General features: G+C 39.7%; 2 protein-coding genes across 2 annotated transcripts in view; both read left to right on the plus strand.

Moving 5' to 3' along the window:
* The window catches only part of si:ch211-108c6.2 (uncharacterized protein LOC559375 homolog), a 52,464-nt gene extending 45,026 nt beyond the window's left edge, over positions 1 to 7,438 (plus strand). Inside the window, exons 3-4 of the mRNA XM_034169566.1 lie at positions 7,041 to 7,181; positions 7,323 to 7,438. Of these exons, the coding sequence (XP_034025457.1) occupies positions 7,041 to 7,181; positions 7,323 to 7,438 (257 nt within the window). The remainder of the gene's footprint in view (positions 1 to 7,040; positions 7,182 to 7,322) is intronic.
* The window catches only part of coro1ca (coronin, actin binding protein, 1Ca), a 109,739-nt gene that overhangs the window by 34,893 nt on the left and 61,155 nt on the right, over positions 1 to 13,691 (plus strand). The window lies entirely within an intron of this gene.

The raw sequence follows: 13,691 nt of genomic DNA on the forward strand, positions 1-13,691 counted from the left end.
CTTCAAACAAAACAAAAAACAATATATATATATATATATATATATATATATATATATATATATATATATATATATACACACACACACACATCCCCTGGCAATAATTATGGAATCACCGGCCTCGGAGGATGTTCATTCAGTTGTTTAATTTTGTAGAAAAAAAGCATATCACAGACATGACACAAAACTAAAGTCATTTCAAATGGCAACTTTCTGGCTTTAAGAAACACTATAAGAAATCAAGAAAAAAATTGTGGCAGTCAGTAATGGTTACTTTTTTTAGAACAAGCAGAGGGAAAAAAATATGGACTCACTCAATTCTGAGGAATAAATTATGGAATCACCCTGTAAATTTTCATCCCCAAAACTAACACCTGCATCAAATCAGATCTGCTCGTTAGTCTGCATCTAAAAAGGAGTGATCACACCTTGGACAGCTGTTGCACCAAGTGGACTGACATGAATCATGGCTCCAACACGAGAGATGTCAATTGTCAAAAACTTTGGACCAAATACAAACATGGGAAGGTTGTTAAAGGCAAACATATTGGTAGACCAAGGAAGACATCAAAGTGTCAAGACAGAAAACTTAAAGCAATATGTCTCAAAAATCGAAAATGCACACCAAAACAAATGAGGAACGAATGGGAGGAAACTGGAGTCAACGTTTGTGACCGAACTGTAAGAAACCACCTAAAGGAAATGGGATTTACATACAGAAAAGCTAAACGAAAGCCACCATTAACACCTAAACAGAAAAAAACAAGGTTACAATGGGCTAAGGAAAAGCAGTCGTGGACTGTGGATGACTGGATGAAAGTCATATTCAGTGATGAACCTCGAATCTGCATTGGGCAAGGTGATGATGCTGGAACTTTTGTTTGGTGCCGTTCCAATGAGATTTATAAAGATGACTGCCTGAAGAGAACATGTAAATTTCCACAGTCATTGATGATATGGGGCTGCATGTCAGGTAAAGGCACTGGGGAGATGGCTGTCATTACATCATCAATAAATGCACAAGTTTACGTTGATATTTTGGACACTTTTCTTATCCCATCAATTGAAAGGATGTTTGGGGATGATGAAATCATTTTTCAAGATGATAATGCATCTTGCCATAGAGCGAAAACTGTGAAAACATTCCTTGCAAAAAGACACATAGGGTCAATGTCATGGCCTGCAAATAGTCCGGATCTTAATCCAGTTGAAAATCTTTGGTGGAAGTTGAAGAAAATGGTCCATGACAAGCCTCCAACCTGCAAAGCTGATCTGGCAACAGCAATCAGAGAAAGTTGGAGCCAGATTGATGAAGAGTACTGTTTGTCACTCATTAAGTCCATGCCTCAGAGACTGCAAGCTGTTATAAAAGCCAGAGGTGGTGCAACAAAATATTAGTGATGTGTTGGAGCGTTCTTTTGTTTTTCATGATTCCATAATTTTTTCCTCAGAATTGAGTGATTCCACATTTTTTTTCCCTCTGCTTGGTCTACAAAAGTAACTGTTACTGACTGCCACAATTTTTTTCCTGATTTCTTATAGTGTTTCTTAAAGCCAGAAAGTTGCCATTTGAGACTTTAGTTTTGTGTCATGTCTGTGATCTGCTTTTTTTCTACAAAATTAAACAACTGAATGAACATCCTCCGAGGCCAGTGATTCCATAATTTTTGCCAGGGGTTGTGTGTGTGTGTGTGTGTGTGTGTGTGTGTGTGTGTGTGTGTGTGTGTGTGTGTGTGTGTGTATATATATATATATATATATATATATATATATATATATACACTCATGATTTTTTTTTTCTGATGTGAAGGATGATGTTTCTTTTTTAAATGGGGCCTTGTGTTTCCTAGTTCTTGATTAACTGATGTCACCTGATTTTAGATGAATTGTCAGTGGGTGGATCAGGCATAGTTGAAAAACATGCAGGACAGGTGATCTTCAGGAGCAGAGTTGGTGACCCCTGCTCTGTATTTTTGCCTTGAGAGATGTGGTATGAAGGAAATCCATTCCAGTGTTTTTGGGGAATTTAGAACTGGCAGACAGCTATTCTTGGCATTCCAGAGTGGAAACAAAGTCCAGCCAGATGTGTATTCTGACTATTTGTCCTGCAACCAGGGTAAAGCCCCTTGATCGGCTTGTATGAAGCCTCAGTGACTCATCAGGACCAACTGTTGCATAATCATCTGCAACTCCACCCAGCTTGCTGTGGCTTACTCCATGTATACTGTACAGCCCTTGGTATATACATTTTTATTTATCCCACATTACTTTGACAGTTCATTGTACACTTTGAGACATACTAGCTGTAAAAATGCTTTACTTGGTCTTACTTTACTTTGTTTTAATTGCTTTAACATCAAGTATTATAATTTAAGCTTGCTTATGTCTGTTACAACGGTGGTATTGAATTGTAAAACAGGGTGTGCAAAATGTTTGAATAAATTACTTCTGGTTTGGTATAAGCAGAATTATGAACCATCGTACAATAGTTTGTGGTTACATGGTAGATCTGATTAAATCTTAGCCCTCATATAGTCAGAATTCCTTGATATAATGGGGCTAGATCACTGAAGTGTCTATTTAAACCTTTATGTTAAATACCATTTGGTAAAATCTCACTTTGGACATCATTATTCCAGCATGTTTGCAAAGATTCACCCAGGTGTAGTGTGCAGTGTCTTCTGGAGTGGCAAATTCCAGATAAAATGTTTTAAGAATAAACCATCATTGCATCAAAACATCAATGAGAAATGTTTGTTTTTTTACTGTTGACTCATCCTGAAATCACATAAGTCAAAATGTTTATTGCAACTAAAAGAAGAGCAAATAAAATCTTTGCAACACAGCAAACTATATACAAAAGTTGCATGTCCCATGGGTAGGGATGGGTATCGAGAACCGGTTCCTTTCGGGTATCGTTAAGAAATGATTCGATCCACCGACATCAGTAAGCTTTTTGCTTAACAATTCTGTTATTGGTCCTTCAGAGTGGCCGTTGTTTTGGGGAGTGTTTGTCAGGAAAATTATAATTTCTCTTCATTGATTACTTTCCCTGCAGCGGGTCTGTAATCAACTTTTCTGCAGCGCGGCTTTGCTTTGAACCTTGAACCAGTCGAAGCAGTGGTTCGCATATTGAAGCAGTGCTTCGATCTATTGCTTCGTTTATTCTTTCTTTCTTTCGCTTAATTTTCCCCCATTAAAACCCTAAAGAGCATACGTCTGTGAATATTATTTCCTTTTTTTTTTTTTTAAATGTTAAACCGACCTCCTATGGTCTTCTGAAACAGCTGACAGATGTATTTTATAACTTAAAAACGGGAGTGATGCTAACGCGTTAGCATCTCTCCCGTTTTTTTAAGTTAAAAGTTAGCATTAAGCAGTTGCAGCTGTCATCACGTTCGGGTGCATTTGTTTTCAAATTATAATATTTTTTAAATGTATTTTTGTTTATATATTAATAATCTAATGATTATTATATACAATATATACTTATTATATATAATTTTAGAGAAAGAGACAAAAAGAACCTGAATAGAAACACAACAGAAAAATATAAAACCAACAATGAACATACATAAATAAATAAATACATACATACGTACAGAAATAAATAAGTGTTTCCTGTGAACACCTAGTGACTCTTAAACCTCCATTTCATCCCTGTCTTATTTAAGTTTAATGACAGTTTGTTTCGGTCAAACCATATTTTCAATGTGTTAATTTCTTCAGTGATTTCCTCCAGAACTATCTGCCAAAACTAGAAAACTGCTGCATCCTAGTAAGAGCAGAATACTACTGGAATGAATTTGAATAAGGAAAGATGTTTTTTTTTTTTCTCACTAAATGGATGCTGCACTCACTGCAGTTTATTGTTTGGAATAGTCCCAGATTGCATTTCAGAGCTTCTAGAATTCAAACATTTTCGTGCAGGTGGTGTTGGGGGGTAATTTTGGGTTTCAGCTTTTTTTGTTTTTCACCACTTTCATCCCTGAATATTTCAATCGTGAGTCACTTTTGTGCAGATTAAAGTTACTAACTGGGACTCCTGTCTTGTTGGGAGAAAGAAACGAGAATCGTCCTCCGTTCTGTTCACACAGCTCCAAACACTGCGTGGCTCTCTGCCGAGTCAAATTAGAATGATAGAGTCCAGTCGGAATTGATAACTTCAAAGCGAAACACCATTTTGTTTACTTTTATTTATGTCCAGAGATCAAGGATACAGTGACCAATTTCATATTTATTTACTTTAAGACTCAGTGAAATACATAGAAAACCTGTAAGGCCTACTTTTAGGTCACAATTCACGAGGTATCAATAAGGAATCGGATCGATAAGCAGAATCGATAATGGCATCGATATTGATAAAATTTTATCAATACCCATCCCTAGTCCTGGGCTGGGGGCAACTCAGCCACATGGGGTGTGCAGCCAGTACATTCTGAGTGCCGGTCCCAAGCCTGGATAAATGAGGGTTGCGTCAGGAAGGGCATCCGGCGTAAAACAAGCCAACCCAACTATGCAGACTCAGAATCGAATTCCCATACCGGATCGGTCGCGGCCCGGGTTAACAACGTCCGTCACCTACTACAATACTAATACCAATACAATACTACAATACCTACTTTAAGAAAAGGGAGGAGCACAGGGTAACATATAAGAGTGGAGGAAGGTGCACACAGGTGGACTACATTCTTTATAGGAGATGCAAGATAAAAGAAATCAGACTGTAAGGTGGTAGCAGGAGAGAGTGTCACTAGACAGCATAGGATGGTTGTTTGTAGGATGACTTTAGAGGTAAAGAAGAAGAAGAGAGTGAGAGCTCAACAAAGGATCAGATGGTGGAAGCTGAAGGAGGAAGACTGTTGTGTGAAATTTAGCGAGCAGGTGCGAGAAGCACTAGTTGGAGGGGAAGCAATTTTGGACAACTGGAAAAGTACTGCGGATGTGGTGAGGGAGACAGCTAGGGCAGTACTGGGTATGACATCTGGACAGTGGAAGGAAGACAAGGAGACTTGGTGGTGGAATGAAGAGGTCCAGGAAAGTATAAGGAGAAAGAGGTTGGCTAAAAAGTTTTGGGATAGTCAGAGAGATGAAGAAAGTAGACAGGAGTACAAGGAGATGCGGCGTAAGACGAGAAGAGAAGTGGCAAAAGCAAAGGAAAAGGCATATTGCGAGCTGTACAAGAAGTTGAATAGTAAGGAAGGAGAAAAGGACTTGTACCGATCGGCCAGACAAAGGGACAGAGCTGGAAAGGATGTGCAGCAGGTTAGGGTGGTAAAAGATGCACATGGTAATGTGCTGACAAGTGAGGAGTGTGTGCTGAGAAGGTGGAGGGAATATTTTGAAAAGTTGATGAATAAAGAAAATGAGCGAGAGAAAAGGCTGGATGATGTGGTGAGAGTAAATCAGGAAGTAAAAGAGATTAGCAAGGAAGAAGTGAGGGCTGCTATGAAGAGGATGAAGAGTGGAAAGGCAGTTGGTCCAGATGACATTCCAATGGAGGCATGGAAATGTCTAGGAGAGATGGCAGTAGAGTTTCTAACCAGATTGTTTAATAAAATCTTGGAAAGTGAGAGGATGCCTGAGGAGTGGAGACGAAGTGTGCTGGTTCCTATTTTCAAGAACAAGGGTGATGTGCAGAGCTGCAGTAACTACAGAGGCATAAAGCTGATCAGCCATAGCATGAAGTTATGGGAAAGAGTAGTAGAAGCTAGGCTTAGAAAACAGGCGAAGATCTGTGAACAGCAATATGGTTTCATGCCAAGAAAGAGCACTACGATGCAATGTTTGCTCTGAGAATACTGTTGGAAAAGTACAGAGAAGGACAGAAAGAGTTACATTGTGTGTTTGTGGACTTAGAAAAAGCTTATGATAGGGTGCCAAGAGAAGAGTTGTGGCATTGTATGAGGAAGTCTGGAGTGGCAGAGAAGTATGTTAGGGTAGTGCAGGACATGTATAAGAATAGTGTGACAGCGGTGAGATGCGCAGTCGGAATGACAGACTCATTCAAGGTGGAGGTGGGATTACACCAAGGATCAGCTCTGAGTCCTTTCTTGTTTGCAGTGGTGATGGACAGGTTGACAGATGAGATCAGACAGGAGTCCCCATGGACTATGATGTTTGCAGATGACACTGTGATCTGTAGTGAGAGTAGAGAGCAAGTTGAGTCTAGTCTGGACAAGTGGAGATATGCGTTGGAGAGAAGGGGAATGAAAGTCAGTAGATGCAAGACTGAGTACATGCGTGTGAATGAGAGGGAGCCCAGTGGAATAGTGCAGTTACAAGGAGTAGAAGTGGTGAAAGTAGATGAGTTTAAATATTTGGGGTCAACTGTTCAAAGTAATGGAGAGTGTGGTAGAGAGGTGAAGAAGAGAGTGCAGGCAGGGTAGAGAGGTGAAGAAGAGAGTGCAGGCAGGGTGGAGTGGGTGGAGAAAGGTGGCAGGAGTGATTTGTGACCGAAGAATATCAGCAAGAGTGAAGGGGAAAGTTTACAAAACAGTAGTGAGACCAGCTATGTTTTATGGTTTAGAGACAGTGGCACTAACAAAAAGACAGGAGGCAGAGCTGGAGGTGGCAGAGCTGAAGATGTTGAGATTCTCTTTGGGAGTGACAAGAATGGACAAGATTAGGAATGAACATATCAGAGGGACAGCTCAGGTGGGACGATTTGGAGACAAAGTCAGAGAGGCGAGATTGAGATGGTTTGGACATGTGCAGAGGAGGGACCCAGGGTATATAGGGAGAAGGATGCTGAGGATGGAGCCACCAGGCAGGAGGAGAAGAGGGAGACCAAAGAGGAGGTTCATGGATGTGTGCTGAGAGAGGACATGCAGGTGGTTGGTGTGACAGAGGAAGATACAGAGGACAGGGTGAGATGGAAACGATTGATCTGCTGTGGCAACCCCTAATGGGAACAGCCGAAAGACAAAGAAGAAGAAGTCCTGGGCTGGGGGAATGGGTCATGTATCATGTGGGCAAGCTGGCCCAGCACTCCAAGGAATGCTTGATTAAGCGCAGCTTCCGCCTCCCTTGCTTCACAGGCATCATTGAGGATCAATCGGCTGTGTTGATCATGCTGGGCCCGGTTCAGCTCTTGTGTCGCAGCTTCAGTCTCAGTCTCAATCAGGATGGTCATACTGTTGGAACAGGCCCCTTTTTCTCTTACCTAGACAATAATGAAGGTAGAAATGGGAGGTGATTAACAAAAGCAAGTTTAAAAAAAATATTAGGGAAATACATTTGGAGCTAAAAGCTACATTATGTGAGACATTTATTGTTACTAGTGATAACACGTTGCTGTGTGGTGCTGGACGTTGATGCAGATGTTGAAGCTAGTGCTGGTGTTGAAGCTTGTGACGGGGTAGGGGAGTTCGGGGAGTCCTCTCTGAGGGCCGTGGCTGAACCCTCCTCGCTTAAGTCCCTTTCACGCTGGGGCTAACATAGAGTTGCGTATTGTGGCGTACTGACTACACAGAGTTACGCAGTTCTATGCCGAGTTTAAGCAGTTCTACTCCAAGTTTTTGCTCCCCTATGCAGCAGTATACGCTATGTGAGGCCAACGCAGAAGTTAAACCTGTTGTATTTTTTTCAGTGTTGAGCACAGGACGCAGAATGTTCATACTTTTTAAGCAAGTCTACACAACACTACACTACTGTATGTAAATCTACAGAACACTGCGCTACTATACACCAAGCCTCCGCAATTCTACACAACCCTATGCCAGTGGCCAGAGGCGAGCCAGGCTTCCACATTAGGAGGACATGTCCATGTCCACTCCACATGGACAGATTGCCAGCGAAAGGACATGCATGTCCATGTCCACCATTCACTTCTCACAAATGGATCAAGCATGGTATGTTCCAGCTTTCACCGAATTAAATATTTGTTCCATTGAAAGAATGTAAAAACATTCATTGTTTCTTATATGTAAAAGCTAAAATAGATCCTTGTCATTTGATATTATATTAATTTACAAACAGTAGCAAAGGACTTACATTTTGGTGCCTCAACGAGGCAAAGCCAAGTTGAATGGTATGTTCCAGCTTTCACCTTATGAAATATTCATACCATTGAACTCATAAACATTCATTATTTGTATAACATTAAATTGCATTCAATTATTATTTGAAAGGTAAAGTGCACATTAACTATCATGAATAAAGTGATGCAACCAGGTAAATGCCAAATTAAATGTTAAGTCCTGTTTACTTTCTGGGTTGCTTGACGCGAGGACGTTTCGCTTCAAATCACAGAAGCTTCCTCAGCTAAAATTCTTGCTCTGGTAGTCTGGCTTCTGTCTTGACTCTTATAGAGAAGAATAAACAGAAGCCACAAAAGCTGGACTTTTAAACCTAACCAGACCCCTCCTACCCAGAGGCAGACTGCTATAGGCTAGTGACTAAACAATAGCTCTACTTAGCACCTCTTGTGCTCTAGTTAGCACCCTCCTAATGACAGCGCAGCTGTCCCTCCTAATGATGGGACAGACGCCTCTCCTGATGGCTCCCTTGACGACTCTCCTGATGATGTGAATGACTCATTACCATGAACAAAAGACTGAAACTGCTTTGACCTGAGTACCCCATTGTAAACAAGGGACAAAGCGTGTCTCAGACCCCCTCCCCGGTTAAGGCTGGGTTTCAACTGTTTCATATAGAATGCCTCCTTGACCCCTCTCTCAAACCATTTCTTCTCTCTGGCTAAGATTTTAACTTCCTTGTCCTCAAACGTGTGGTTAGTGTCTTTAAGGTGGAGATGAACTGCAGACTGAGGTCCACTGGTGCCCTCTCTGCGGTGCTGGTATAGCCTTTTGTGTAAAGGTTGCTTAGTCTCACCTATGTAGTGTTCGTTACAGTTTTCCTGACATCTTATAGAATACACTACATTGCTCTGTTTGTAACTAGGGATCCTGTCCTTAGGGTGAACTAATTTCTGTCTCAAGGTGTTAACCGGTTTAAAGTAAACTGGGATTTTGTGCTGTCGGAAGAACGGTGAAGAATGGTTTCCACCTGGCTGTCGCCCAGTTTCTGGCAAAATTTGATTCAGTAGCGCTGCTCCAGTCATTCCGCCATTTTCCTTGCAATGAATATCCGCCGAGAGCAGAACACGCGTCCTCACACAAATGCTGCTTGCCAGCAAGTGACACAATTGACAGGCGTGAAAAAATTCACGCATGTGCACAAAGGTTCAAGGTTAGCTCATACAAGCACACGTGATTCAAATCCATCAGGCTTTTGCAAAAAATAAAAAGGTTGGATACTTTTCTAACAGACCTCGTGTGTGTGTGTGTGTGTGTGTGTGTGTGTGTGTATATATATATATATATATATAGATATATATAGATATATATATATATATAGATATATATAGATCTCATAGAGTGGAAGTGAAGCTGTTTGCTTCAGCAGCAGAGGTGATGGTCAGAACAGATGGTCCGGCCGTTGGCTGGTAAGCTTTGCAACCTGTGTTTTTCAGATTCAGTTTAGATATTTATGGAGTATATTCATGTCTGACTTGCTTTTTCTAATCACGTTTTTAGCTTCTGGTTTGTAAAGAAAATAAGCGCTTCGGACTGGTTGTCATGGAAACCAGTTCAATAAAGGAAAATATCCAACCAGTAATCAGCCAGTCAGAGCGCGCGTAGCGCTGCAGCCATATAATAATAATGATTATAGACTGTGAAAGTGATGTCACTGATTTCACTCCTGTTGTGTTTTCACACAGAAGCCTGTAGAATTATTGTTCCACTATGTGGCGCTGTCTCTTGTCCACAGATCAACAACATTCCTCAGTCAGCTTTGTCCAGACTTGCCGCTGACACCGAGGCTCCCAGTAGCGCTTAGGTCCGCTATCGGTTTAGTTGGCCAGTAATAGGGATGGGTATTGATAAGATTTTATCTATCGATACCATTATTGATTCCTTATCCATACCTCTTGTGAATTTTCTGTGCATGCAGCAGCTCAGCTTAGCATGGAGCAACGTGATGCCATGGTGCAAAACGCAAACACGGCCAGTTCCACGCTTTCAAGAGAGGAAACACATTTTAAGAATTTTCTCCTGGCCACATGAATGTAAAGAATAAAATCCGTGGTTGGATCCATGTTTTGAAGACCATTCTCACGCTGTGCTGGGCTTCACTTATGCTGTTCATATGAGTCTCACTATAAAAAAAAAAAAAAAGCCTTTCACTTTCCTCCTCAAAATATTATATTTTGAAAATCTGTCCACCTAGTCGTCTTACTGCATCTTTGTAAAACACAAATTTGAACCATTTTGATGTATTCACCTTCAAAGTCCACAAAAAATAGTTTCCACACTGTAAAAAAAAAAATCTGTTTTTCCCCATTCATTTCAATAGAATGTCTCAAGAGGCGTAACCTGAGATGATGTCATCAGTTCGTATTCCTCGGCTTGAGGTTTCTGTGAGTTTATTGGCAGCAGGTGAAATCATGCTAATTTCCCTATGATTATGACATAATTAATCTTGGCATATGGCCCAAAAAACCAACAAAACATAATACATCAATATTTTCATAATTCTTTATTTATTTATAATAGTCAGCTCATTAGACATTTTATTTACTAGTCATACGCATTTTAAGAAATGACTCTGTTAATAAGAAATTTTCTTGGAAAACTCCAGCTTATGCTATTGAATGCACACATAAGCGTTTCTGTATGTCTGCATCATTGATGTGATGACAGTCTGCAACATATGTCAAACATGTTGCTGTTCAAAACAGGTTGACAGTAAACCTGTTTTGCCACCTACACTCTAACTACAGCAAAGAAAATGAAAGCTCAGCTGCCCGAGAAAAGCCTAAATCAGTGAAAGGTGCCTGCACAACATGCTCAGCAATCTTCATTTGATCTTAGTAATAATTGCACTTGATTGTCTTTTTATTATTTTGTGCTTAAATAAGAGCCATTTTTCTTAAACATTGTGTCCATTAATGTCATTCATAAGCAGCAGTTAATGCCTACATGTACTAAGACTTTTTCGCCCACTTTTTTGAAGAATATCTTGTCTTTATCAGGGATGGGTATTGATAAGATTTTATCTATTGATGCCATTATCGATTCTGCTTATCGATCCGATTCCTTATCGATACCTCTTGTGAATTTTCTGTGTACTAAAAGTAGGCGTTTACAGGTTTTCTATGTTAACAACATTTTATTGAGTCTTAAAGTAAATAAATATGAAATTGGTCACTGTATCCTTGATCTCTGGACATAAATAAAAATAAACAGAATCTGTAGTTTTTGTCAAAAGCTTTTCAGACATTTTGGCATGAATGTCTCTCCATACCTCTGAGCTCAGCCGGCTGCTGCACGTCAGTGCAGGACGTCTCATTTTGGGAGGGAAAAAAAAAAACGTTTTGATTGCAGTTTGTTTATATTAGAATATTTGGAAAGAGGTGTCATTTGATTTAAATGGTGTTTTGCTTTGAAGTTATTAATTCCAACTGGAGTCTATCGTTCTAACGTGACTCGGCAGAGAGCTGTGTGAACAGAACGGAGGACAATTCTCGTTTCTTTCTCGCAACAAGACAGGAGTCCCAGTTAGTGACTTTAATCTGCACAAAAGTGACTTATGATTGACATATTCAGGGGTGAAAGTGGTGGGAAAACAAAAAAGCTGAAACCCCAAATCACCCCCCAACACCACCTGAATGAACATTTTTGAATTTTAGAAGCTCTGAAATGCAATCTAGGGCTATTCCAGACAATAAACTGCACTGAGTGCAGCATCCATTTTGGTGAGGAAAAAAACCCAACTTTCCTTATTCAAATTCATTTCAGTAGTATTCTGCTCTTACAACCCCTGGCAAAAATTATGGAATCACCGGGATCGGAGGATGTTCATTCAGTTGTTTAATTTTGTAAAAAAAAAAAAAAAAAAAGCAGATCACAGACATGACACAAAACTAAAGTCATTTCAAATGGCAACTTTCTGGCTTTAAGAAACACTATAAGAAATCAGGAAAAAAAATTGTGGCAGTCAGTAACGGTTACTTTTTTAGACCAAGCAGACGGAAAAAAATCTGGAATCACTCAATTCTGAGGAAAAAATTATGGAATCATGAAAAACAAAAGAACGCTCCAACACATCACTAGTATTTTGTTGCACCACCTCTGGCTTTTATAACAGCTTGCAGTCTCTGAGGCATGGACTTAATGAGTGACAAACAGTACTCTTCATCAATCTGGCTCCAACTTTCTCTGATTGCTGTTGCCAGATCAGCTTTGCAGGTTGGAGCCTTGTCATGGACCATTTTCTTCAACTTCCACCAAAGATTTTCAATTGAATTAAGATCCAGACTATTTGCAGGCCATGACATTGACCCTATGTGTCTTTTTGCAAGGAATGTTTTCACAGTTTTTGCTCTATGGCAAGATGCATTATCATCTTGAAAAATGATTTCATCATCCCCAAACATCCTTTCAATTGATGGGATAAGAAAAGTGTCCAAAATATCTAAATTCCTTTAGGCGGTTTCTTACAGTTCGGTCATAGATGTTGACTCCAGTTTCCTCCCATTCGTTCCTCATTTGTTTTGTTGTGCATTTTCGATTTTTGAGACATATTGCTTTAAGTTTTCTGTCTTGACGCTTTGATGTCTTCCTTGGTCTACCAGTATGTTTGCCTTTAACAACCTTCCTATGTTGTTTGTATTTGGTCCAGAGTTTAGACACAGCCAACATCTTTTGCAACATTGCGTGATGATTTACCCTCTTTTAAGAGTTTGATAATCCTCTCCTTTGTTTCAATTGACATCTCTCGTGTTGGAACCATGATTCATGTCAGTCCACTTGGTGCAACAGCTCTCCAAGGTGTGATCACTCCTTTTTAGATGCAGACTAATGAGTAGATCTGATTTGATGCAGGTGTTAGTTTTGGGGATGAAAATTTACAGGGTGATTCCATAATTTATTCCTCAGAATTGAGTGATTCCATATTTTTTTCCTCTGCTTGGTCTAAAAAAGTAACCGTTACTGACTGCCACAATTTTTTCCTGATTTCTTATAATGTTTCTTAAAGCCAGAAAGTTGCCATTTGAAATGACTTTAGTTTTGTGTCATGTCTGTGATCTGCTTTTTTCTACAAAATTAAACAACTGAATGAACATCCTCCGAGGCCGGTGATTCCATAATTTTTGCCAGCGGTTGTACTAGGATGCAGCAGTTTTCTAGCTTGGCAGATAGTTCTGGAGGAAATCACTGAAGAAATTAACAAATTGAAAATATGGTTTGCCCGAAACAAATTTCATTTCATTTATTAATTTATTTGAATGGGACAATGCATATTAATGAACAGAAAACAAGTACTGTAAATATGCCGGGTTTAGCTCTATGCTATTTTCCACTCGCAGTCCCATGGAGTAAAAATACCACCAACACAAAACATACATGACCCATACAAAAGAATACAATACAGCATAACACATTATGAGACAAATGCTACAATAAACAAATAAACATGATAACACAAAATCAACACTATTGGTAATGTTCCTAAATGTTAAAGTGCTGATCATAAACAAAAAAAGGAAATATTTACACACTCCTTTGTACCCTCTTCTTCATCTAAAATCTCTGCTAATGTTCACAGTTTTGCTGACCAAGGAGCCATTCTTTAAGTCCCCTCTTAAATTAAACATACATGTTGCTTTCTCTAACTATAATTGG

Source organism: Thalassophryne amazonica, chromosome 5 (genome assembly GCF_902500255.1).
Source record: "Thalassophryne amazonica chromosome 5, fThaAma1.1, whole genome shotgun sequence".
In the NCBI taxonomy this organism is placed as follows: Eukaryota; Metazoa; Chordata; class Actinopteri; order Batrachoidiformes; family Batrachoididae; genus Thalassophryne; species Thalassophryne amazonica.